Here is a 25,678-nt window from a genome sequence, read left to right on the forward strand (position 1 = left end):
GATAGCTGGTGTTATTAAATGAATTGGAGATGATTTGTTTAAATTTAGTTTTCTATAGTATTTTAATAAAACTAATTTAGGAAAGGAGATCCGAAAATATCAACAAGTATGAAGATTAAATGGGAAAAGTGGGGATGGCAAGGAAGATGAGAAAGAAAAAGAAGGAACCGGAAAAGATGAAAATGAAGGATGACAAATGTTTGACGAGAGAAAGAAAAAAAGAGAGGAAAAGGGTTGATGATGATGTATACTTGATAGCGAAAGTGAAATTAAGGTCACAGAAGGAATTGAATAAAATGTTTCATTGGTTTCCATTTGATTTACATAATAACTCTTTTTTTGTTGTATGTTGATCAATATCTCTTGCAAAATAATCAAAAAATCATATTTTTTTTGAATCACATGTGAACAAAACCATTTTAAAGTTCGTAATCCAATTGAAAATAAAGTTGATTTCCAATGAACAAAAAAGACCAAATAATCTTTAGCTTGTTAAGGTGTAACGGTGTAGGTGTCAAGGTGTGGTCAAGAATGGCTTGGTGTGGTGTTTATGTGTGGGCAAAGGTTTTACATCCTTGTAAATTTAATATATTTAAATCATCTTCTCATCAATTTGATCAGCATGACAGAATTTATCTTTTTCGTCGAATAAGAAACAAAGCACATAAAACTTTCTCTCCCAATTATATAATAATATAATATAATATTTATATATACACATCTTAATTTTATCTTATTCACAAAACTTTATGTATTATATTTAACAATCCGGTAGCAGGTTGATTGGTTTTAGTTAACTCTCAGTTTGTTGTCATCAGTTGTCAAAATCACATTTGGATCCGTTTTGCTTTTATCAAGTACGCAAAGAGTTATGAGTTATTGTCTCCATAAGATCAACAGAAAGGAAAATTTGAAAGATTACAAGATTATTACAATAAATTGTTGACGGTTGATGATGAATTGCTTCTTGTTGATTTCTTGTTGCCATTGATGGTGATTAGAATGATAATGATGATAATCGTGATGATTGGAGAGTGAGGTTGTTTTGGAAATATTTATAATAATTATAAGGAAATTGATTTAAGTTTTTCTTTTCTTTAGATTTTGTCATCAGAACAGGCGAAAAAGAAAAGCAACAAGTTTGGTGAAGAAAATGAAGAGAAGGGGATAAATTGGAGGAAAATGATGATGGTGATGATGAAGGTGAGAAGATAAACAAATAAAGTCAAAGAGACAAAGATGAGAACAAAGATTTTACAAAATTCAAGAGAAATGGCTATTTTCCACTTATATCGTCTTATTAATATTATATAGTTCATGATGAGTTGAGGCATTATTAAATGGTTGTTTAAAGCTTATGTCATTCGCAGAACAGCGAAAATTATGATTCAAGGCTTTTGATTCTCTAACAGCATAAAAAGATATCTCCATTCTAATTAATATATAGTAAGTTTAAAGAAACAATATCGTTTGTTGCAAGATTGGTCTCTCCACTTCTACCTTGCATCTCTTATCACCTTGCTTTTGAGTTAGTGACAAAATGTAGTTGACTTGTACAAAGAAGTCAAAAGTGGAACAAGGATAGAATTTTTTTGCCAAAGGAATCCATCTTTTGTCTTTTCTTTTGTTTCAATTTTCCATTCAATCGTTTACAATACTTTCTATTGTTTTCATCAATTTTGACATTTCCTTACTGCTTATCTATCAAGATGGTTCAATACTTTTAAATTTTGTTTCCTTATGTTGTGGTCTTGTAGTTTTATCATTTGCTTATCATGGGATCGATCAGTAAGCGTCGTTTTTTTTCTGGAGTTGATTTGATTTCATGTTGTTTGCTGCTGGATCATAATCGACCTTTCTCTTTCTTTCCTCTCTTTTCGCCCATTTTATATTTCTCTTATTTCAAGTTTACAGTCAGGCAACGTCACTTATCCAATTTAACGTCATCTAGCTAACTTTGTTTAGCTTTTTAGGTAACAATTAAACCAAACGGCGGGTCCAGCTATTCATAATGTTATTCATATCAGCAGCAATAGTAAATTTTAAACCGTCATCGTACAAGCGAAAGACAAAGAAAAAAGGTAGAAAGGTAAAGGATACAAGAGAGGGAGAAAGAGAGAGATTAGGTAAAGAGAGGAGGTGCAGAAATGAAAGGAGAAGAAAGGAAAAGAGAAAGAGATAATTCAGCATAACCAAGTATGCTAGTCTACCTTTCTGCTGACAATCAGTTCCATATGCTTGAAATATAATATTTGCCCTCCCAAAGCAATTTGTACAAAAAGACACTTTAACAAATTCACAATGTTTCATCATTTGTTCAGTTTAAAGAATAATTGAAGATAATGTGATCATCAAGTTTAAGCAAAAAACAGCACCACATCATCAGTTTTTTTTGCAAGCTCACTTGATTTTGAGATCAGCTTGTACAAAATTCAGATGGTTCCATTCAGAAGAAAAAAAGTTACTTATATCCTTCTATCTCCTTGCTTGTCTCCATGTTTCTTAATAAATTCAGTTTATTTTGATTTTTGTTGCTGAGTTCCTTCTGTCTTTTCAATAGACTCATTAAAACATAGTTGAAATGGTGTCCAAACAGATACGCGAACAAAGAAATTGTTGAAACCTTGATTTTCCAACCACCACCAAACATGGAAAGAACATAAACCAACATGTTTGTTGACAAAATTAAAACTTGTTATTCAGACAATGCTTGAATCATTGTGAAGCTAAATCATTTCTTCATCATTTACTCTTGAGTTGGTCCAAAGTGTTTCCACCAGATTTTTGTTTCACACTCAATAGCAGCTTCAAATGATCTTGAGAGTTTAATTTATCACCAAATCGTCTCTTGATCAAAACACGTTTTTAATAATAATGTATATTAATAGGAAGTATAATGGTATAATAATATAGATTTTCTTTTTATAATTGTTATCTCGGTAATATTTTTTACCAAGTTCTTTATTACAATTTGAAATAGTTAACGGGTGGCATCAAAATGATCGTTATTGTTTTTTTGCTATTATTTTTATCTTTCAAAAAAAACACAACTCGAATTCATCATCACAATGTTCCATAAAATTTTTCATCTCTTTTAAGTTCAAACAACAATGAAATATTCTATTTTTTACTTCACGGCGACTTGGTGAATTTTGTTAACCTATGTTTTAATAACATGTTAAATGTGTTGTAAGTGTGGGCTTTTGGATGTATTTATGCGCGTGTATGTGTATGTTAAGCAGTATATATAATCTATATATAATGTATAGATGTTTCTATGGAGGCATCGATGGCGACGATAAAAGTTCTTGCAATAAGCTTCTCTTTTGATCACTTCCATTATTATCACTGGAACTAAATGTCATGGATCCCTGGGCTGTTGATGAGCTTGAGGTAAGAGGTGAAGATACTTGTGAACCATTGTCAAACATGTTACTGAACAGAGGTGAGCCCGGCCCACAATTGCTGTTTACACTAGTTCCACTACTCACTATTCCTGGCTCAGAGAAATCAAAGGCAAACCCAAATGATTCCAGATCAGCCGCAGTCAGTGAATTACTAGATGATGATACGCAAAGCATATTACTACTAGTTGATTGAGATGATGATGGTGTCATAGAACTAGATTGATGCATGTGCTGATTAGGTTGTTGTTGAGACTGGGATTGTTGGGAAACAGACGGTTGCTGTTGAGCTTGAGCCTGTTGTTGCTGAGGCTGGTGCTGTTGATGAACCTGCTGTTGTTGTTGGGCTTGTTGATTTCGAGCTCCTATCATTGTCCGTAACTCTTGTTTAATGAATTCTGATTTAGATGTGGACGTTTGCGCTCCAGAAACAGATCTATTGTCAAAAATAAATTGGTTTTGTGAAACTCCGGATGGATTACTGGTATCCATGATGGGAGTACTAGGCTGAGGATAACTATAAGGACTTCCCATACTACTTCCAGGACATCCACTACCGTCATCACCACTACTCACTCTGGTTGCAAACCGAGGCGAATTTACTCGATTGGCCATCATTTGAGGCCTCTGTTGTTGTTGGGGATGCATTGATTGATTAATCATTCGTGGTTGACCAATATTAGAACTAGTAGCCTGAGAGGATAATGGCCCAACAGATGAAACGGGGGTTTGTCTATCAGATTGATAGAGTCCAGGACTTGATGGGTATTGCGGAATAGGTGAGTTACGAGAAGCAGAATGCAAAGGGCTCGGGCTAGGACTTGCCATGGAGCCCCGATTGTTACACAAACGTTGGTTAGCAGGAGATGGCTGTGAAGTACATCTAATGTTAGGTTGAGCAGTGGTTGTTGAAAAAGTACCCTGAGAGAGCTGAGCATTAAGCATTGGATTTTGTTGCTGTATTCGATTGGCAGGTAAACCTGTTGGACCTAAAGTTCGTATACTGTTTGGGCCGGCACCAGTGGCAATGGGTACATTGCTTGTTGAAACTGGGGGAGGCCACCCGTGAGGAGCACTGACTGGAGATGAAGTTGATGAGGGTTGAGGCGATGCTAATTGAAGATGAGCTGCCGGAGAGTTAGGTCCACGACCTCCGACAGGAGAGGGTACACTGGTATATGGATGTGGGGACATACGATGTGAAGGCTGAGGTGCTGGTTGACCATAAGTTGTTGAAGGCCCTCCTGTGGATGGACTAGTAAAGGATGACTGAAGTGAGGAGGCAACTGAAGATGATGGTGGTCCATTTCCACCTCCAGCTGGAGATTGAGGTAAAGAACTTTGAGCTTGAACTCCTCCTGTAGGAGCATTAACATTTAAAATGGGATAACGAGGACTCAATTGACCTGTTTCAGGTGTCATTGTACCCATTCTAGATTTTATTTGTAAAGAAACGTTCGGTGGCATTTCTCCACTCTCAGTGCGATCTGGAGGTGTATGTAAAGTATACTCTTGCTGAGTCTGTTGAGCCAGCAAACGTTGCTTTTCTTGTTGTTGTTGAGCCATAAAGAGACGTTGTTTTTTGGAGTCCATAGGCCCTTTTCCCCGAGGCTGTAGCTGGAGGGGTGGTCCAACAACTCCCGGCGTCACATTAAACTGAGGATGTTCAGTGGCTCGGTGTTGAATTATCTGACTCGGATAAGACTGAAGGTTGCCGTTGGGGTGAGGTGGACCCGGAAACCTTCTCATTCCGGGCCCTCCACTTACACCAGGTTGTTGTAAAATTAATTGTTGTTGAGATGATTGAGAAGATACTCCATGGACAGAGCCAGGTGTTGCTGCAGAAACACTAGTAACTCCATAAGCTGGTGGTGGACATAGAGGGGATTGGAAAGCAGGACTATTTGAAAAATTAGGTTGTTGTTGTTGTAAAGAAGGCGATGGCAAAGAACCCGTTTGATGAGTAAATACTGGTGGTCTACTGGTAGCCGGTAGAGGACCAGGATGATTTGGTTGGGACGGTGAAGTTTCACAGCTCATCAGTTGCCTTCGAATTTCCGAAATAGCTTTCATCTCATTTAAATCTGGAGGGGGCGAGACAAGATTTGAACCACTAATGCCACTAGAGACTGGTAGATTAATTGTCGAGTGAATAGAAGAATTGGAGGATAGAGGGTCAAGGACCGCATCTAGCATATCCAATATCATTGAATCATCTGTAGTGGAATGAGCTGTAGCAGTGATGGTACTTTGTTGAGCTGGCTCGATGTTCAGTTCTTGCTGCATACTCCATACTTGATCCAAAATTTCGGACTGCATTGGGTCCTGTGAATCTTGCACAGCAGGTAATAGGCTTGATGAAGCCAGGATGGATGAGCTACTGATAGATGAGCTAGTTGTTGAAGATATGGATTCTATAAATGCCACGTGAGACTGTACGTTTGGAGACTGAGGTGAAACTTGTGGTAATGGTTGTTGTAATTGTGGCTGTTGTGACTGAGATAATCCTGTCAAATTAGTTTTGATTTGTCCACTCACATTTGGTTGACCACCTGAATTTGGTAATTGCTGATGATGAAGGCCAGGTTGAACATTGGATAACTGTTGAATAGGTTGTGCTGTCGCTCGGTTATCCCTATAAAATAGCATAACATATAAAAAATAACGATTTAGTTCAAAATAAAAGATGTGATAAAAAAGTGGAGTTTTAAACAAAATCAAACTGAGAAGAATCTCAAGTGAATACAGTATAGATTTACCTATCCCACAATAATAAAGAATCACCAAGAGTGCGAGGGAGGAAATGTATAGATAAATCAGAAAAAGAGAAAAAGACAGATAAGGGGAGAGAGAGAAAGAAAGAGTGGAAAATAAGGAGAAACTAAAATGAGAGTTAAAATATGAAGGAGCAAGTAAAAAGTCAAGAGAAAGAAAGAAACTAACGTTTCAAACTAAAAGAAACAAGTGACAAGAAAGCGATGGAATACGTTTGCCGTGAATAGGGAAGGATAGAAAGGAAGTAAGAAATAAAGAGACAGAATAAAAGAAAGAGAACGAGAGAGAGAGATAGAAGTGAGTATAGAAAGATAAAAAAATAAATTGGTGGAAAAAGAAAGACACACAGACAGAAAAGAGAAAGAAAGAGAAGAAAAGTAGCTAGAGAGAAAACGAAAACAGATAAAGGGAGCAAATTTCGGGAGAATAGCAAGGTAAATGAAAAAGAATGGATGTGTGAGAAGGCGGAGGATAAAAATATTATGGGAAGGAAAACCAGTCTGCAGGGGGAGAAGCTTGAAAGAGATGAAGAAAATAAAGAGAGAGATATGGGGAGATTAATGAAGGGGGCATTTAAAGAGAAATGGAGAGAGGAGAGTTTAAGTTAGAAAGATCAAGCAAGGAAAATTATTAAACTAGGAAGAGAAACATGAACCAATGAATAAGACACTGAACTGAAACTATCTGTACAGTGTTTACAATTTAACTTGAGATAGCTCAGGGTTAAAAGTTAAATTTGAGAAATTTATAAAACAAAACAACGTATTGAGAGTCATAAGGAAAAATTTTAAAATTTAAATGGCCAGGTATTTACAGAAAAGAAAATCTTGAGCGGGATAAAATGGCAGTTCGATGTAATTCTCTCTCTCCCTTTCTCCCTTTCACTCTCTCACCGATTTGCTTTTTCTTCTTCTCTATTTCTTTTCTTTTCTTCTTGTACTCACACACATACACTTTTACTCTCTACCACTCCTTACAAGTAGTCTTCATCTTTTTCTGATTTTCTTATTTTCCCGTGTCTCCATTCAAAATCTAATGTCTAAAGTCTCCTAAAGTAAAGTTAAAAGAGCACGGGAAAAATACACACAATAATAGAAAACTGTAATAAGGAACAAGACACAGAATAAAAAGATAGAGAAGATAAAGAAAATTTTATGTCAATTATTAAACTTCTTTGGGGATACTTACGGGAAAACTGGATACCTTGCTGGTGTTTGTACAATTTGAACTTGAGTCTGACTATGGAGGGGCCTAAAGTTTTGAAGTTGTCCGCTATTTGAAATAACAAATGCCTGTTGGCTGGTCTGAGGTAAGTGTGATTGCTGCGGAGGTTGATGAAGCTGTGGTAGTAGCTGAGACTGTTGTTGTTGTTGTTGTTGTTGTTGTTGTAGCTGCTGTTGCTGCTGTTGATGTTGAGGTGTTGGTTGAAGAGAAAGCGATGGAGGAGCCGATTGGCGTGGTTTAATAGTCATATGTGATGAGCTCGAAATTGACGCATTAGCGATAGATACAATTCCTTGAGATCCTCCTGAAGTAACATGAGATGATACAACAGTGGGGGAAGATACAGACGAAGCTAAACTAGTTATTCCAATCATTTGGTTTGCTGGAGTATGGATTAGCTTTTTCTCCAAGTTCTTGGGAAGTCTTTCTTGGGGCACTTGAGACACAATTGAAGTTGGAATAGATATTGGAGGGGTTGGTAAGGTTTTCGGCGTTTGCGCCAACATTGAGGTCAACATTGGATTTTGTATAGCCAATTGAGCTGGTTGCCCACTACCATGTCCTGAACTGGCTAGTCCACTGGTGCTGCCACAGGTAGCTCCTGTTGTTGTGACTGATGTTGATATTGTGGTAGATGTTGTACTTCCAATAGATGTACCAATACCAATACCTGACAAACTGCTTGAGGCACTGCTAACGTTTCCAATACTCTGACTTGAACTAGCTAGAGATCCTCCTCCAGCTAAGCCAGTTAGCGGTGATTTACCAGTTTGATTATATTGAGGTCCTGGTGATAACCCTCCGAGAGAAGGTCTTTTACTGCTAACACCAGTTGAATAATTACCTCCAGGAGTCGAAGGCTGAGAACCAGAGATTGTCTCATTTTCCAATTGATGTTCATCAACTGATTTTCTTTTAACTGAACCAGGTCCCCCGGTAAAACGAGAAGAGGGAAACACTGAGCCCGAGGAAGGGGGCATTAAGACATCAGAAAGACTTGTGGGCAGTCCAGTGCTTACATTGGAGGAAGAGGATTGACCATCTTCTTTCCATTGATTTATCAACTCTTGATTGCGACGATATAACTTACTCGAATCATCTTCATTCAGTAATTGACGAAGCATATTGTTGTTGTTGCCAACATTGTCATTGCTGCTTTGTCCAAGGTTACTACTAGTCAACTTGAAAGAAACGTTCGAAGATAATGATGTACTTTGAGAAGCACCGAAAGGTGTAGTCGATTGATCAGTTGTTGAAGTAGTTTCAACCGACATTGAACCAGATAACAAATTTGAGCTAGAGTTACCGCCATATGTTAACGTATTTGACTTATTGTTTGCAGATGACCCACTAACATCTTCGTCTTCTGTATTTAACAATTCGAGCAATAATTCGTGATTCCCTGGATTAGATTGATTGATTTCTGAATTACTGGGAGAGTCAGCTTCAATACCTTGCGTCAAGAGATTCCTTAATTTTTGAGTACTAGCAGGACCGGAAGGACTTTGGATGGCTTGAGGAGTTACAGCAGGTTGTTCAGGACTAGGTATTTGTAATTGTTGAATTGGAACAGATCCAGGAGCTGGTGAAGGTTGACGAGATGACAACGGCGAAGGAGGTTGTCTTGACTGCTGACCAGAACCAGAGCCAGAGCCGGAACCTAAACCAATACCTAATGCTCCTTGCCCTGAGCCATGTGATGACTGAGAAGAGGAGTTTCCAGATGATTGCTGAGACTGTGATGACTGCCCTGAATGTGATTGGGATTGGGACTGTGATTGTTGTTGCTGTTGTTGTTGAGACTGTTGTTGTTGTGATTGATGTTGTTGTTGAGACTGTGAGTTAGAATTGCTTTGATTCATGTTCTGGTCACTTGATCCTTGAGAAAGCATTTCATTAGTAGCACTGGAATATGTGCTGCCCATTCTCAATCCTGAAGTAGTTGAGCTAGGAGTTATCCTAGGAACTGGACTGTTATTTTGTTTTCCGGGATTATAATTGGAACTTGATGAAGAGACAGAGGGTACAAAACTTGTATGTGACATAAGCGATGAAACGTTAACAGATGCTTGTGAGTTTTGCGAAGACTTCAAGTCACTTGAGTTCTTGTCGGTTTCATTAATATCATCGGAGCTTGATCCTTCAGCATTCTCAGAATTAGTATCGAAATCAAGTAGTCCTGATGGAAACATCTTTGAAAGACCTAAACAATCATTTAAAGAGTAATCTGCTGAACCAGAATTACTAGAAGGACTAACAGGGCCGAAAGATTGAAAAGGTGAGGGCACAAGAGACTTGACAGTATTTGGACAATCTCTAGTGTATGATGAAACTGGAGACCCAACAAAATTTGAATTATCTGGTGTTGAGCTAGACGTGCCTGTTAATGTATTGACATGTTGTAACTGCTTCTGATGTTGGCTCGAAACATTAGCTGCTTTGAAAAAATAAGAAAATTTATTAGAAAATTTATTAAAACTGAAGACAATATTTCAATAAAAATGAAGGTGAAAAATTAACAAAAATCATGAAATCATAAAATCGTAACCAATTAAAAAAATTAAAAAGCTTAATTTGTTTCGAGATTACCAATAAATTCAAAATAAAACACTCAATTACTAATTCCAGGTAAGCAAGTTAAAATCTTGACATTCACTCATCAACAAAGATCATCACATGTTTTCTGTTTGATTTAAATTAAAGGGACGCTTTAGAACGCTAATATTTACAGTCGTTCCCTCTATTATTGCCATTTAAGTAAACTGGAGCCAATAGAGGGCTCTTAAATACAACAATTTGCCAGAGTTAATTTTGATTTAAGGACTGCCTTTCAATAGGAAAGAAAACAAGAGAGGCAAGTGTATCTAGGAGGCGATTTAAAGGTCCAATCGAACTTGACAAATTTTAAATGAAAAGGGAAACCTAAAAAATGGTCAAACTCTGTTTCATAGAAAAAAAATTTTGCCAAGTAAATTTTTTTCAACTGAAGATAAAAGTAGAACAGAACAGTCAAAAAAAATTCATATGGGAAAAAATACTTAGGCATAAGTTTCGTTAAAGTGCAAATGACAAGACTACTTAATAGTAGACCAATGGCACACATAAAGATTTATGATTGACTCTAAATATCTTTCCTACTTTTTGCTTTCCCTCTAATTTCACGTGGATTATGTATAATTAAAACATAGCTATGAGTCTGGGTGAAACTAAATCACTGAGCATTATAGTGATATGTTCATGATAACAATTGTGTTCAATTTAACATTTTTTCTCTACCATGATCTTCCTTTACCTTTCATGTATATTTTCATATCTTTTTTTTCTCCCTCAGTAGAATAGATAAAACAAATCAAGGTAATAATTTAAATAAGATGACGTACCAGTTTCATCTGGATTCGTTATAATTGAATGAAGCGAAGAAATAAAAGCATTTCGTTTGTCATCAGCCTCCCAAAGCCTTGATTGCGTCTGTACGAGTAAATATTTATCTGAGGCCACACGAAATTTATAACAAGGACTCAATTCCATGTTCCCTTTTAGAGTTGATCTCAGGTGATCGTTGATCACATCAAATGGATCACCCAGTTCGAGAATACATTTATCAATTAACGTTTTGTTTAGGTATTGAGAGTATGTTGCACTAACACCACTAGTGTCGATGGTTAAAATTTTACCCTCGAGATCCAATTTGGTAGAAAATTGTTCGACATTGTTTGACATAGGTGAATCTTCAATCTGTGGAATTCGACGAGCCATACAGAAGAGCACAAAGTCATTCCCATTTGAGGAAGAACTTGATCGATCGTAGTTTGGTGCTGGTAATAAGGTAACAGACAGCTGTAAGTTTTGATAAACAGGTTCATCTACACCAGCATTTCCATCAGATAATTTGTTTAAGGAACAACCAGAAACTATATTGTCTCTATTAATAGCACCAGAATTTTCACCAAATTCATTGTTACTTTTTCTAATTGAGCTATTTGAGGTTAAAGAAGGTATAATAAATTCATCATTTGAGTTAATGTCATTCTCATTAACATCATTATTATCATCTCCAGCTGTCGTAGGGTTAGGGTTAACCAAAAAACGGGCATTAAAAGTATCACTCTTATTAGCACCAGAACTTGATGTTGATCCACCAACACCGCCAAGTGATTTCAAACCACCGATGAGCATACTAGGAGAGACATCATTTGAGCATGGTGATGATGAAAAACCTCTCGACGATGATGATATATCAGAACCTCCATTGCCTCTGTTAGTCGTATTTAAACTACTTGTACTCGTTCCAGACCATCCAAGTCCATTACCAAGGGCAGACATAGGAAGTAGTTTAGAATTGAATTTAGCGAGATCGCCGACGTGAATTATGTTTCCTATCGGACTACCCCGAAGCTCATTCTAAAATAAAAGATAAAATTTGTAATTATAATTCATTTGTATTTTACATAGATTGATGACGAAAGTTTGATGAAAGCTGAAATAACTAGTTAATTACTTTTCTATTCGTGAATTAATATCCACGAGCATTACTTGATTTTACCAAAATATTAGCTAATGATTAGTACGAAAATACCAGAAGAGACGTCTGAAAGCATTTTTAAGAAATTAAGTACGTAAACTTAGTCAATTGTTCTTTACCTATCATAAAATAATGTTAAGATTACCTAAACATCATTAAAACTAAAAGGTAAGTGAGCAGAGAATAAGCAGCTTCCTGTTTTTGCCATGAATACACGTTTTCCCTTGATTCTTATAGCCTGCTAACCCTCATCTTTTCACTTGCATTTAATGTCACTTCTACTTCCCCCATATAAATGTATTTAAATTTATCTAATGATGGCCTTCATAACTAAATCTGAGCTTTTTTACTTTCAGTAAGAAAGTTTTTTTTCTCTCTCAATCACCTAACTCGCGGTAATGTTTTTGTAACAATCCAAGTCCTATCGCTACCTACGTTTGAGTTTCTTCTAGTCAATTTATTTTCCGTCCATATTCCAAATCCTTCCGAGACGATCTCTTTTTTATTGGTATCTCTATCTTTATCTGACCAAGCACAGTCTCTGCTAACACATTTATAAACACCAAATACCATATTCACTATATTCGCTAATTAAATGAGTTAATTTACATTCAATTACCTCTTTATATCGCAGAAAGGTGTGAACATTATGGGTGATGTACTGAATTATACCATCTTGATCAACGACGAACAGAAAACCATCTATGGCTTCCAATATCCATGGGCTAAACACAGCTGAGGAACATAGAGTAGACGCTGATGAAGACACTTCGGCGGTCTGAAGATCACCAGAATGGTTTGTAGCTAAACAAAAAGAAAAGAAAACATTAGTATGAGACTAGAATAATTGATAAATAAGCAATAGAAAAAGAAAATAAGATGACCTCATTGATGATTCCATGAGGAAATCCATGAGAAAAGGTATAGATTAACTTACATTTGTGGATTTGGTTAATCTCATTGAAAGTTTGATTTAAAATTTCATTCTTAGTTATCTTCTTCGGCATGTCACGCATCCTAGCAGCAAGGGTACCTGCTAGCTCTACGTAATATGTATGCTCCTCTGCACGTCTCTTGGTATCGTCGTCTTTTTTATCGGTTAGAGCTCTTTTTTTCATTAGAAGAGATCTTCCGTAGACATCTCATCCAATAGAGATTTACTGATAGGTTAACACAATTAATTTAAGAACATAGTTGAACATCCACCATTGGAATTAAATAATAACAAGAGATTCACAAGAAGAAAAAAAAACAACACAAACTCAGGCCTTTGTTTTGTTTAATCCGTTTTCATAAAATTGTGCTTGTTTGTTAGAAAATCTGATGAAAAACAAAATACTATCAGTGTTACTATCCTCTCATGTTCTCTCTCCCACTTGTCTCACGCAAAATGGCTGCCAAGGACGCGGGGATGGAAATGGGGAAAATACAGTAAAAGGTAATACAAATATAAAGAGTGATCACTCAGTTTCACTCAACAATCTTTCAAGTTGAAGTTTACAAACGATGATAAAGATGGCGAGACTAGTTTCTTGGTGATTATTTATTTTATTTTCGTCCTTTTTATATCGTTTTTAATTTAATTTAATCAGTCCAACAAATTTTATCATTTTCATCTGTTTTAAGTACCATACGGTTACTCACTGTACAGTGTTACACTAGTTTCAACTCTGACTTTCTTGTGGTTAAAAACTAATTAAGTAGTTAAAGTAGTTAATCTCCTTCTTAAACATCAAATCTTCGATTTTCTAAAATCCAGAAAATCCTCTGAAACTACTTTTTCACCCTTTTACAACATTCACAATCTAAGGTAAGTTTGCTCAAAATTCAAAATTAAGTATTTTTGCTCTTCTTTCAGAAAAGGTTAAAAGCCTTGAAAAATTAAAACCCAAAAACTTCAAATAAAAACCGCAAGTTGAATAAAAACTAATTTTCCCTAAATTCCCTATTTCTTGATTATCAAATCCACCTGAGCAAATGATACACATTTATTAAATCATAAATAACTCGGGAGTTATAAATTAATTTAACTTGTTTTAGTTTTATGTTCATCCTGAAATACTCGTCATGATCAAATCAAACTTTACCCTCTGACCAGAGATTTGGCATTCAAAGCAAAAATTAAACATGTAAAAAATTGTAACTGTAACGAAGTAAAACAATTAGGAAACAAAACACGGACTGTAACTTCACACCAACAGAAAGGTAATCAATCAATGCAACCCATTGAATTCAATAAATAATCTTAAATTCAGCTTAATTGCTCTAACTCTTTTTATCTTTCAAAGTAATGGTTTTTCCTAATTTCTAACTTCTATCAGTCATTTGACACCAAGCCTCACCAACCTCACTGAGCTTTATTTTCAATTGTAAATTCCCCTTATCAGCATTTTCAATTTTCTAGCAATTCTTATCAACTGGAAACATTTGCTTAATTGCAAATCTATCTAATAATGTCTAATAATTTTTATCTAATAATTTAACTACGTAATTATTGTACAATCAATAAAATTTTAGCAAAAAAAATAACTTTGAATTTCACTTTTAGTGATTCTTTGAAGAATTGACTTTCACTTTCATTTCAAGATCTCATTTTTAGAGATCAAGAGCATGATGAAATGAAACACTTTTCTGTAACCAGATAAATTAAATTTTATGATAAGAGAGGTCACTATCAGTTGCTTTATTTTCAAAATTGGTTTGTTATTAACAGTTCAAATCCATTTTAATCTAATATTTTGATCTTTTTAATTTCAAACAATTGTTACCATCTGTTATCTGTTACAATTTGACAATGGAATCTTTTTGTTCAAATATTATCTTCAATTCCCATGTTTTTCCAGTCTATGATTGCTCTGTGGATTTATATTTGAATTAAACTGTTGCTTGGGCAATCTCTTAACCGATTCTTGTGAATTAATTAAATATGCATATTGTGTTTAGACATGTGTTGATTAAACAATCATGGCCAATTACATAGTTGGATGGTAAAAAATGTTTCCAGTTTTTTTCTCTCTCTCTCTGTGATTACGTGTTACGTGAATTGAAAAATGAAAAGGATTTATGGCCTTCTCTATCCTTGGTTATCAATGGACGTGATTAACAACAACAAGCAAACCCATCATTAACATTCTTCAACAATTAAAGTTTAACTCACCTATCCAATAAGCATCTTTTTAATGTTAACAGTTTTTATTCGACTTTGTGTAAACTCAAGAAAAAATTAAATTCTGTTAAGTTTCAACTGTTTTATTACAAAACAAAACCAAACCAAGATATAAATTTCCATTGACAGTACTTATTGCTACTCTTTAAGTGAAAATATTCATTTTTTCTTCTTTTCTTCTCTCACTCCTTGCTATTTAATTATTGCTCTTTGCATTTGATTATCTGACAATCATTATAATCATTTATCAATGTAATCTTTACGCTTCTTGAATGCTACCTTTTCAACCATTTGTTGTCCATAAAATATCTTGCAATGTTAGCATGTCTTTGTCAGTTAAGTAACATTGTGAAAACAAAATGTCATTTCTTGATTGTAACTCCAATTATCACCAAGTTGATCACAGCCATCTAGAACTACTGAAACATGAGCGATTCCCTGTTGATTGATGGTTCATCTGTTAATTTCAATGCAAACTGATTTGTATCAGAACCAATCTTGACAAAACTCTTAAATTACAATTAAAAGGATGCAAATTACTTGAAATTTTGTCTCAACACTGAGAAATTTAAATTTGAAATTTTCTTACCATTACAGCTCCAACTGGCCAAAACAGTTGTTGGATTAATGGTTGGCTAAGAGACAGATGAAAGGTAAACTTAATGGCAACTAAATCAAGGAAGACTGATAAAATGATCAATCAATCAAATGAAACGATTCTTACCATGCAAAAGTTTGTTGCCTGTAAAAAATAATTCATCCTACTTAAAAAGTTGAACTACAAACGCAAGCTTGCTAATCTTTAAATGGTCATTGTAATAATACCATTTACTTTCACCTTTTCATGCTGATCATCATCATTAATATATCATCCTGATGGTCATAATAATGACTGATTTGACTGTAGTTAAACCATTATAGCTATTTTACAACCTTTTTTGACTCTCATATCAAGTTTAAAAGTGATTTGGGTGAAACAGCAACAAACCAAAACTAGGTGGACCTACGCATTCAAGATGAAAATGGTAAATCATTAATCGAAGAGTAAACGCATGTTCCATCCCATGGAAGCTCAGATGAGGTAATAGTACGAGTCTAAGTGAGTTGAAGGGAGATAAGGATGATGATGAGGATGAAAAATGATAGTAAGAGAGAAAGAGAAAGTATGTGTGTGTGAGAGAGATTGAATGATGTCCGAGTTGTAAGGCTGTTTATACTTTATTTTTTGTCTGTTTAAAGAAACCTTTGATATCCTAAACTCACAAGGTTTTTAGACATTTTTCAACTCAACAATTAGCAATTTAAATCATTACCCAACGTCCCACCTAATCAACCTGACCATCTTATCATAATCATCTTTCATTGTTAATTTTGTCATCATAACCCTAATCTTGAACGGTTACCTTCGTGGTTCGATACATATGCATAATACATTTATACTTATGTATGGTTTATATATGTGTGTGTAAATATATCTTGTTGCATTGGAAAATCTGCTCACACCATCAACCTTGTATACCTTATTTGATTAATTAATATAACTTGTGCTCCATCTTCATCTCTTCTCATCTTTCTTCAGTAAACATCGTTTTTTCGCCATCTCAAATAAACCCAGGAACACAAAAACCATCCTGATTTGATTTCTCTGTGATTATCTACTTGTGCATATGTATATTTGTGTATCAAGTTAACCAGTTTTTCCGTTGCAAAACTTTGGCTCTCTCTCCCTGGTTAAGGATTTGGTTATATCTGGTTGTTATTTCTGTTTACTTGGTTATGTTTATCTCAACTATTTACTTTCAAATGATATAATTTGAATTGTGAAGAGAAAGCGAAGAGAAGACGAGAGAAGGAGAAACACCAAATTATCATCATTCACCAGTGGAAGAGGCAAGAAAAAACAAACCAACAGCAGTTACCAGTGAAAGGATAAAAGGAGAAAATAGACAGAGGAAGAAAGGTTGTTGTCTCTCGTTGGCCTTTTAGGTAATTCTCCCAGTAATTAATAGTTTATCATTTTATTGATCTTGTTCCCTCAATGTTAACATAGTCAGTGTAACCCATCCTTTTTTTAATCAAATTACATTGCCTTCGTAATTTGAAAACTAAACGATAAAAGTACATTACAATCCCATTTTAACCTATTCTCAAGTTGCTGTCTGGTTGACAATATTTCTCATTCCTTGTCCTTTTCTTGTGCTTCTTGTCTCTATTTTTACAGATTAATTATGGATAATTTGAATATTTTCTGGTCCACTAATGGCAGTTTAACAGTATTATGGTGAGTTTATATTCATTGCTTTAACTCCTTGGCCCATTCAAAATCCCATTAGATGTCCTCATTTATCAGCTTTACATCTCGATCCTTTACACATAGCTTTGTCTTTCCTTTGTTAAAACGCGGCTTTTAAAATTCTTCATTACATTGACCACTTAATCCTTGACTAGTTTTATTATTCTTTATTATTTTTTCTTTTATTTTAGTTATTTTTTATTCTACCAATTTAATTTGATTATCTCAAGTCTCTGGTTACCCTTTTCTGTTTAGTCTATACCTCGTTTTAATATTTTTAATCCCTTTTGTTTTCATATTTTAGGTTCAATTTGCTGTTCACCAGTCAACATCAACAATAACAGTATCCCCAATCAACTTGACTGTAACACATAAACCGAACACACACACACATTCATCTTTCTATTTTCATTCAACCATCATCATCAGTAGCAGCAACAACAACATCAACATCAAGGCAAAAAGTCTTCATTGGTTGAATAATAAGACTCAATCAGCCGACTTTTTTGTGCATTTTAACTTAAACCCAACAAGGTTCCATCTTATATTCTAAAGAATTATTTCTCATCGCCAATCTGTTTACTATGTGTGGTTCTCGTTTATATTCAATGGTTATTGATTAATTAAACATCTTTAAAATAATTGGTTATTTCTTATACTTTTGTGTTGTTGTGTTTATGTTTTTATGGCCCTTTGCAACATCTTGTCTCCTTGTGTCTTACTTCTCTTCGACTACATAGCCAGTTTTCAAATATCATCCAGCCAATCCTAAACTGTCTACGCTCACTCACAAAGGCTAACTTCATTTTTTGAGAAACGGTGAAAACAGCTTAAGTTAACAAAGATTGGTCAAAATATATTCAATTTTTATTCCCAAGACTTATAGTTTATATTCACTATATCCTAAGTTAAAATCAAAAAAATATGAAAGCTCAAAGTAAAAATAGAAAAAGTCCAACCTGTTCTCGGTGTCGTTTTCATGGAGAAAGAGATGTGCGAGTACTTCAACATAAATGCCCTTATAAGGACTGTTCATGTTCTGATTGTCTTTTAGTCAGGTAAGTTGATTAATTGACTTGCTCGAATGTTCATTAATTTCTTGATAAACTCCCAATCGTTCTTCCCAACACTAACCAATATAATAATGTCGATAATAATAACAATTGATAATAACAATGATTGATATAGTTAAATATAATTCTGTTGTGTTTGTTTTATCTCCTGTCTTTTTTTTCAAACTGATGAACTTATCAGTTAAATCGGAGATCACACTATTTTTAGCCTGACCAGCTTGTGATCAGCAATATTCCAATCGACTAAATTTATAATTCAATTAAATCTTCCATTTATTAATAACATTTTATCCATTCTCCTTCTCCATCTCTTATCTTTTCTTTTCTTACCATTTTCTCAACCACAGAAAACGACCCCCTATTTATAGAGCTCAAAAAAATTTGGATAAACAAGACGAAAATAGCAACGAGGTTTCATCTTCAGGTAAGCTCTATTAAGAAGTATATTACCCACGTCTAAATTTAAATAATTTAAATTCTTGTAATTGATTACTTTTATAATTTAATTAAATTTTTTTCACATTTTCCATTTTGTTCTCTTTAGGTAGCGGAAGTACTGGAAGTAGTCGGTGTCTAGGAAGTCCACAGATACCAATACATCCAGGAAATATTGGAGATAGTAATGATCCTACTATTCAAAATCCATGGTCCACCAATCACCAACAACCACCACCACCATCACAGCAACCACCAGTTCCTCTTCCGACATCATCTTTACCACCTCCTCCGTCTCAGTTGTCACCATTATCCATAAACTCCATTCCACCTAAAAACATTGGCTACTCCAATATCAAAAACTTCGAACAATTGTGCCTAGCTTTCTATGACCATTCACCTTCCCATCTACAGAGTCTCTTGGGTAAGCCCATATCTACATGTCAACCTTTAATTCGTCTCTTGTTTATCTTTCGTCTTATTTTTGGTTATTTCCTTCCAACCATGAACAACCTTTTTCTCTCAATTCCATAATATTCAGTATCACCTAAATTCGCAATTTAGATTTCTTGAGCTGACAAACTCTCATTATGCATTGCTCTTTTCTTGATTGGTACCTGTACCTCTTAAGGACATGCCTGAGTCGTTTTCAACTACATTTTCATGACTTTACAGTCTCCAGTATAAAAAGCCGTAACAACAGTAACAACCTAAATTTTTCCGTTCTTGTTAGACCGTTCTTGATTATAGAGGAAAGGTAAAGCCACGAACATAAATTAAGGATAAAAATGAGAAATGAGAGCAAAGCATGTTCTTTTTATCTCTTGAATCTCAGTTCAACTCGAGGGCCGAGCTCAGATAGAGACTAAAATCAGCTAAATTTATTTTAATATTTCACTTATGTATTCAAATTAATTTCGTAATGACATTCAATTTTTAATTTTTATTTTTTTCTGGTTCCTTTTTTCCTTCAATTTTCTACTTTAGAACAATGTGGCAATGATTTCGAGAAAACAATTGATAAGATATTGCTGAACAAATGGGGTAGCGACCCTCTAACTCCAAGCAATGATTACCCATTAACAAGTGATCCAAGCTACTCAACTAATAATAATAATAATGCTAATAATGCTAATAATAATAATAACAATAACATTATTAACAATAATACCAATAATAGTAGTAACAATATGAATCATAATCATAATCATAATCATAATCACAACCATAATCATAATCATAATAGTAATCATAACAATAACCACAACAATCTTGAATATCCAACCAATGAAGATGATACTCGCCTTTCGTTTGCCAATTGCCATTATCAACCAAGTCAAAGAATGATGACCGCACCTAATTTCAATAATCAAGGTTATACGGGTGAAGAACTGGCCAATAGAGTATGTCATATTTACTTTACTGTCTTTAAAATTGCATTTCACATTTAAATCAACATTTACCATTATATTTTTTTCCAGTCGATCCAACCTCATAATACTGATGCAATGGCTCCAGATTGGTCTTATGATACAACTAGATATCCAACTTCAAACTATCCAAATAACTGGAATCAAGGCGATTACCCGACTTGGTCCAATGCAAGTTCAAATTTTTGGCCTAGTAACGGCCATACTTACTCATATGTTGATCAAAATGGTATGTTTATTATCGTTTTATCGTTACGATGTTTTTATTTTGCTCAATCCTAATTTCGATTTTTTTTTGTTTTTTCACTTTTGTTTTTCTAGATGCAAATGCCATGAGCTATTATTATGGCAGACGGGAAATGGACTACGCAGATCCGTCTGGTCATTTGGATCGAACCGTTAAACCAGAGATCGGTCAAAACATATCATCAAACTATGATTTTGACTCATATTGATTCAATGCAACCAGCATCAGAGTTATAATGTTAAATGATTTCAAGCGAGGAACAACAAAAATATTCTGATGACAAACCATCTAAACGATTATGATTATATTGAGGCTGGTAATAAGGATGATGGCTATCATCAATATAATCACTTCAACAAACTTCAACTTTAATTACAAGCAGCGAAGCGAAAGACATTTTTGAAAGCTCAAGCTCTCAGGAGTACGAATTAGGACAACTTGAATTTACGGAAACCTAAATTAAATCAAATACCAACAGCAAGATGATTGTGTTCTCCTTCTCCTTTTTCTCTTCTCTCTCCTTCTCATTCCTCTCCTCATCCTTCTCGCATTTTACCTTCCTTCTCTTCTTCTGTTGTAAGGTCCAAAAAATAACCCAGAATTTCAGAATCAAAGCCCAATTTTTCATGTTCCAGTGTAACTTCTAGTCATTAACAACAAATAACTCTGTGAATCTTTGTTCATTTAAAATGTTGTTAATCTCAGCACACTCTGAATCCAATTTACACAAACAGACAAGATTGAAAAAAAATCAAAAAAGATGCATTTCAAAGCAGAGTCCGTTCATCAACTAATAGTGATTTTGCTCCTCCATAATAATAGAGGCAAAGTGATCTTTCTTTAAACTACATTTTTGAATTTCAATCTTGTTTTTCTGTGTCCCTTGCTCATTACCAACCTATACTCTATTTTTTTCTCTTTTTCATCTATCTACTTAAATCATGAGTATCCTCATACCTTCTTAAAAATGACCCTGTTTCTTCAAGACAGCAACCAGGATGATGCAAGCAACCAAGAAAGCCAAAAAACAAAGCAATAGAAATTAATGATGGTCTAATGATCTCCATGAGATTAGATCAAACAATCAAGCAAATTAATTAAATGGTTTCTATTTCTCTGGACAAATGAAAAAAAGAATCAAATTTAAACACAAAAACAAACCAATAACTAATATACATACACACAACACACTGAAAATAATAACTCACCCAATACAAAAGGAGTCTCAAAAGATTAATTAAATTGCATTGTTTCAATTTGTCATACGTGTTGCTCATTACTTTTTATTTTGTTTATTATACAATAATAATAATATAATATTCATCATTAAATTAAAAGTAAACCAACTTAATGTAAACCAAATGCAGTAACCAATTACCATTACCAAACCTTGATTAAAACATGGAAATGAAGTAAAGGTAAAACCTAAATAATAAATAATCTCAGGCAAAAAAAGAGTTGATCCTGATGATGAAAAAACAAAGAATCAAGGAAAAAGAAAAAGTGAATTCAAATTTAATTGTAAGATTATCCAATCTGAAGGAAAAAAGCCTAAGGGATCATTAAAATTATCCTCCTCATCATCTTTTCCTTTTTTTCCTTCTTCCTTCTATCATCAAAATCATTATGATTCTCAGTCTGTGTAACCAAAATTTACTGTTCAGTTGAGAGAAACAGAAAAATCAGAAAACCGAAAGAAGAGAAAAGAAGTAAAAGAATGGTTAAGCCAAAGTAATTAGAGGTGATTAGCTCAAGTAGAAATAGAGGGTTACTGATGATTATATTTGCTGATTTAGATGGACCTTACTGATGATGCTCTTTCCGTCTTGTTCTACTTCCTCCTCCTCTCCTCCTCTCCTCCTCCTCCTCCTCCTTCCCATCATCATCCATCTCCTTGTTAATTTCATCCTCTTCCTCAGAGTATTTCCAACATCGATGTATTCCTGCAATATCGATTTCTTGATTGATCGCTGTTACCAATACAACATCTAACTTGCCCAGTATTACCTCTAATTTTCATCCTATTTTACCTCCTTCCATCACATCCATCTTCAACTCTTTCCCACTCTCTCTCTCCCTTGAATAACATGGGACTTTTCAATGTACTTTCCATGTGTATGCCGGCATCCTAGTGTTTCCTCTCACCCATTCTTCTTCATCCTTCTTCTCACCTCTTCCCCTGTCTTCATCATTATAATCATTCCTACTCGTTTAGAGTTCACTTAGTTAATCCAACAAATCGATGGATGTTGATTGAAAAGCAAAGAGAGAAGAAAGTTGCCTACAAATGGATCGATAAATCTTTTTTGGAGTAAAAATTTGCGCAAAAACCTAAAACTGGAATAAAACCTCCAAATGATATAAAAACTTTAGAGTCTCAAGAGTCTTTAACTTCATACTGTGTAATACAAAAGCTCCAGGGTAATGGTTAGGCAAAGAAAGAGAGAAATAGAAAGGCATAAAGAAAGGTAAAAAGGAACCAGAAAGAACACCTTAATCATTCTTCTTCTTCTTCTTCTTCTCTCTCTCATCATTTCCATCACCCTTTGGCATCCTCTCTTCCCTCCATCATCCATCGATTCCTTCATCTTCATCTCTCGGTTAATTTAGTTTCCTCAACTTGTAGCCCTTTTTTGTTTCTCATCCTCTAAATCATATTTAGCTTCGGTTTACCTGCAACTTATTTGATTTTAAATGATTACCCAACCATCTCTCTCTACCTTTATTTAATCTCCTTTTCATCATCATCATCATCATTATCCTTGCTCTTTGCTCTTTAAACCATTCAACCTTTTCCTTTTAACCTCCATTTCCGTCATCTTCATCAGCCTCATCATCTTCATCCTCATCTTGTTTCATCTTCTCTTCCCTTTTACTCAATTCAATTTGCGTAATTTGAATTTCAAGTCTTCATTTAGCCTCTTTTATCTTCAATGCTTAGTTTTTGTTCATCCATTATTTTGTTACCAGATTAACTGGGTAAAATTTTTAAGGTAAAATCAATCTCTAAGGTTTTAAGCAATTAAAAACCCTTTCCGTTTACATTTAACCTAACTGATTGATTATTTCAAATTATTGGCAAAGCTTCCATATTTTGACAAGTTGACAATAGTTTAACCTTTAAATTTGACCACCAATTTGGTAGTCATTCATACGAATGGTCAAAAACGGTCAAATATGAAACCATTTCAAAACATGAAAAGAACCATAATTTATCAATTTTATCGTTTTCTTATTCTATCAACTTTAAAAGTAAAAAATATCAATTGAAAATATATAATAATTTGTCGTTGGATTTTGTCTTTTTGCAAAACCATTTTTCAATGATAAATTAATCCTGATATTAACATCTTTTTTCATGAAAATTTATTGAAATTTTATATCCTTGTGATAAATTTTCAAAGGTCGATAGATCTGTTTAAGGCAAATAACGCATACAAACTGGGAATGAAAACTGCACAAAATATCTTATTTCAATTCAGATTGAAGTAGATCAGAATGAAAATTTCAATCAGTTTTTCTATTACATCTTATTTATTGTTGATACAATGCTATTCATAGAAACATCGTTCATCTCTTCTTTAGTTTCAATTTTTATTCAGATATACTTTTAAATGAACAAATTAAAAGACAATTAAGATATCATAGATATTCAATGGTTAAATAATGAAATACAATAATGTCTGTAGATTTACTGCAAAGTTACAGTCTGATAAAATATTATGTTTTAATCATTTAAAACAAATCCAATCTTTGAATTATTCTTCGTTTTAACAATTAATTTTTTGTGTAGCATTTTCTAATTGAAATTGTTTACCTTCGTCTTAATTTAACTAATCTAATAAATGATTAGAATGGAAAAAGATTATCCTTTAAGCAAATTCTGAGTACAAATTTGGCGCTCTTTGCTCATGATTCATCTATTGAAGGCTGTGCGCCTGGAAACAGAATAATGTTATTAGTCTAATAAACATGAAGTTTCTTGCTTTGGGCAAGAGGCTTGTTTTAATGTTTACATAAATTGACATTTGAAAATTTTGATTACTAATTTATCTTCTAATTTCTGTTTCAATTGGTTATGATTATAATTAGGTAAGTAACTCTTCTTTTAAGCAAACCGGCACTATAATGAAGCTGCAAATGTTGCTGTTTCAATCGATCAATAACTTTATTATTTCTACTTCTCTCTTGTGTTCAGGTTACATCTCATCCACAATTATGGGACAGAAAATATTTGAACCTGGCGATTTACAGTCATCGGAAACTTTCTGGAATGTTTTAAAGCTTTCACCTCGAGACAAACTCGACAAGTTTGCTGAAATGTGGTTCCATGTGTTTCTCTGGGCCTTTTCGTCCTACCTTTTTGTTCATCTTGTTGCATCTCTGGTTGCATTCATTTCTCTTAGGAAACACAAAATTGCCCGATTTGCTCCTATCCTGCTAGTAATCTCAGGAGTTGTCACTCCTCTAACAATGAGTTTAATCACTAGTTCAGCAATTGCTGGTGTTTTTCGAGCGGCCAGCATCGGTATGAGTCCGCTGAATGCATTCCTATTTGGTACTGGACAAACTCTCGTGAATCTGATTTTTAGTTACACCAGAATCTTGGCCACATTATGATTCTTTTATGATCTATTTTCATCGCTCTCACCATCAGATTGGATTTTATCAAGTGAACTCTCTATGGATCCTGGAATTGCCAATTTTCGCTTCAATTGAAAATTATTGGCCTGAAGTTTAGCTTGAAAATTCAATCATGAAATGGGTCTTTAAATGTCACATGACAATTCTCATGTCAGAGGTTTGAGCTATGAAAAATTTATTGAAATTGTTACAATTGCTGAAACTATTTTTCAAAACATGTTCTATTATTGTTATTATAAATTGAATTTATTCAGATTTCTATGATATCTCGGATGTCTTAATTTTCGTCGGTTATCCAGTTCTAGTCCTTAAGACATTAATCTGGATTTTTGTGATTTTCATAAAAATCTCTACAATCGACAATGTTGACGAATCGTCGCTGCTATTCGCATGCTTATATCAAAGCATTACTACTTTATATTTTTGATAATTGTCGTGACTTGGCGATCAATACATGTAGCTCAT

At 34.2% G+C, this 25,678-nt stretch overlaps 3 protein-coding genes and 1 long non-coding RNA gene across 8 annotated transcripts; 3 read left to right on the forward strand and 1 right to left on the reverse strand.

Moving 5' to 3' along the window:
- Window positions 1-43: 43 nt before the first annotated feature.
- LOC107370298 (uncharacterized) lies at window positions 44-13,503 on the reverse strand. Of its 4 annotated transcripts, none has more exons than XR_016198607.1 (6): window positions 12,863-13,503; window positions 12,545-12,729; window positions 10,784-11,804; window positions 7,368-9,837; window positions 2,211-6,039; window positions 44-2,002 (listed from the first exon to the last, which is right to left on the reverse strand). XR_016198607.1 is itself a non-coding variant. In XM_015938291.3 (5 exons), exons 1-5 carry the CDS (start codon window positions 13,041-13,043, stop codon window positions 3,276-3,278), a joined length of 6,621 nt encoding a protein of 2,206 aa, XP_015793777.2. In that variant the 5' UTR covers window positions 13,044-13,503; the 3' UTR covers window positions 44-3,275. The 4 variants fall into 4 exon arrangements, 2 of the variants coding, with proteins under 2 accessions (XP_015793777.2, XP_015793776.2); XR_001570588.3 differs by having other exon boundaries at window positions 7,368-9,840; XM_015938291.3 differs by having other exon boundaries at window positions 44-6,039.
- Window positions 13,504-13,593: 90 nt separating this feature from the next.
- LOC112539698 (uncharacterized) lies at window positions 13,594-14,185 on the forward strand. The gene is made up of 2 exons (XR_003083706.2): window positions 13,594-13,735; window positions 14,024-14,185. It is a non-coding gene; the product is annotated as an uncharacterized LOC112539698 (long non-coding RNA).
- A 666-nt stretch (window positions 14,186-14,851) lies between these two features.
- On the forward strand, window positions 14,852-21,832 carry LOC107370314 (uncharacterized). 2 transcript variants are annotated; one of them, XM_089267359.1, is made up of 9 exons: window positions 14,852-16,172; window positions 16,671-17,077; window positions 17,313-17,372; window positions 17,689-18,442; window positions 18,805-18,881; window positions 19,002-19,316; window positions 19,880-20,295; window positions 20,374-20,551; window positions 20,644-21,832. In XM_089267359.1, the coding sequence occupies exons 4-9, from the start codon at window positions 18,309-18,311 to the stop codon at window positions 20,775-20,777; spliced, it is 1,254 nt and encodes a 417-aa protein (XP_089123485.1). In that variant the 5' UTR covers window positions 14,852-16,172; window positions 16,671-17,077; window positions 17,313-17,372; window positions 17,689-18,308; the 3' UTR covers window positions 20,778-21,832. The 2 variants fall into 2 exon arrangements, with proteins under 2 accessions (XP_089123485.1, XP_089123487.1); XM_089267361.1 differs by lacking the exon at window positions 14,852-16,172 and having other exon boundaries at window positions 16,924-17,051.
- Window positions 21,833-24,551: 2,719 nt separating this feature from the next.
- LOC107370295 (transmembrane protein 170A) lies at window positions 24,552-25,477 on the forward strand. The gene is made up of 2 exons (XM_089267370.1): window positions 24,552-24,661; window positions 24,768-25,477. Exon 2 carries the CDS (start codon window positions 24,788-24,790, stop codon window positions 25,187-25,189), a length of 402 nt encoding a protein of 133 aa, XP_089123496.1. The 5' UTR covers window positions 24,552-24,661; window positions 24,768-24,787; the 3' UTR covers window positions 25,190-25,477.
- Window positions 25,478-25,678: the final 201 nt, after the last annotated feature.

This window comes from Tetranychus urticae, chromosome 1 (genome assembly GCF_039701765.1).
Source record: "Tetranychus urticae isolate SD_2017Ah chromosome 1, NJAU_TeUrti_SD_1.0, whole genome shotgun sequence".
NCBI classification, from domain to species: domain Eukaryota; kingdom Metazoa; phylum Arthropoda; class Arachnida; order Trombidiformes; family Tetranychidae; genus Tetranychus; species Tetranychus urticae.

What these genes read in the sequence shown, in the direction of transcription:
- LOC107370298 (XM_015938290.3), bottom strand. Translation starts at nt 13,043, where the DNA reads ATGAAAAAAAGAGCTCTAACCGATAAAAAAGACGACGATACCAAGAGA. An exon ending in GATTAACCAAATCCACAAAT is followed by an intron (nt 12,730 to 12,862) that starts GTAAGTTAATCT and finishes CTTTTTGTTTAG; the next exon opens with CTACAAACCATTCTGGTGAT. An exon ending in AACGAATCCAGATGAAACTG is followed by an intron (nt 9,841 to 10,783) that starts GTACGTCATCTT and finishes ATTTTTTCAAAG; the next exon opens with CAGCTAATGTTTCGAGCCAA.
- LOC107370314 (XM_089267359.1), top strand. Translation starts at nt 18,309, where the DNA reads ATGAAAGCTCAAAGTAAAAATAGAAAAAGTCCAACCTGTTCTCGGTGT. An exon ending in CAACGAGGTTTCATCTTCAG is followed by an intron (nt 18,882 to 19,001) that starts GTAAGCTCTATT and finishes TGTTCTCTTTAG; the next exon opens with GTAGCGGAAGTACTGGAAGT. An exon ending in GTGAAGAACTGGCCAATAGA is followed by an intron (nt 20,296 to 20,373) that starts GTATGTCATATT and finishes ATTTTTTTCCAG; the next exon opens with TCGATCCAACCTCATAATAC.
- LOC107370295 (XM_089267370.1), top strand. Translation starts at nt 24,788, where the DNA reads ATGGGACAGAAAATATTTGAACCTGGCGATTTACAGTCATCGGAAACT.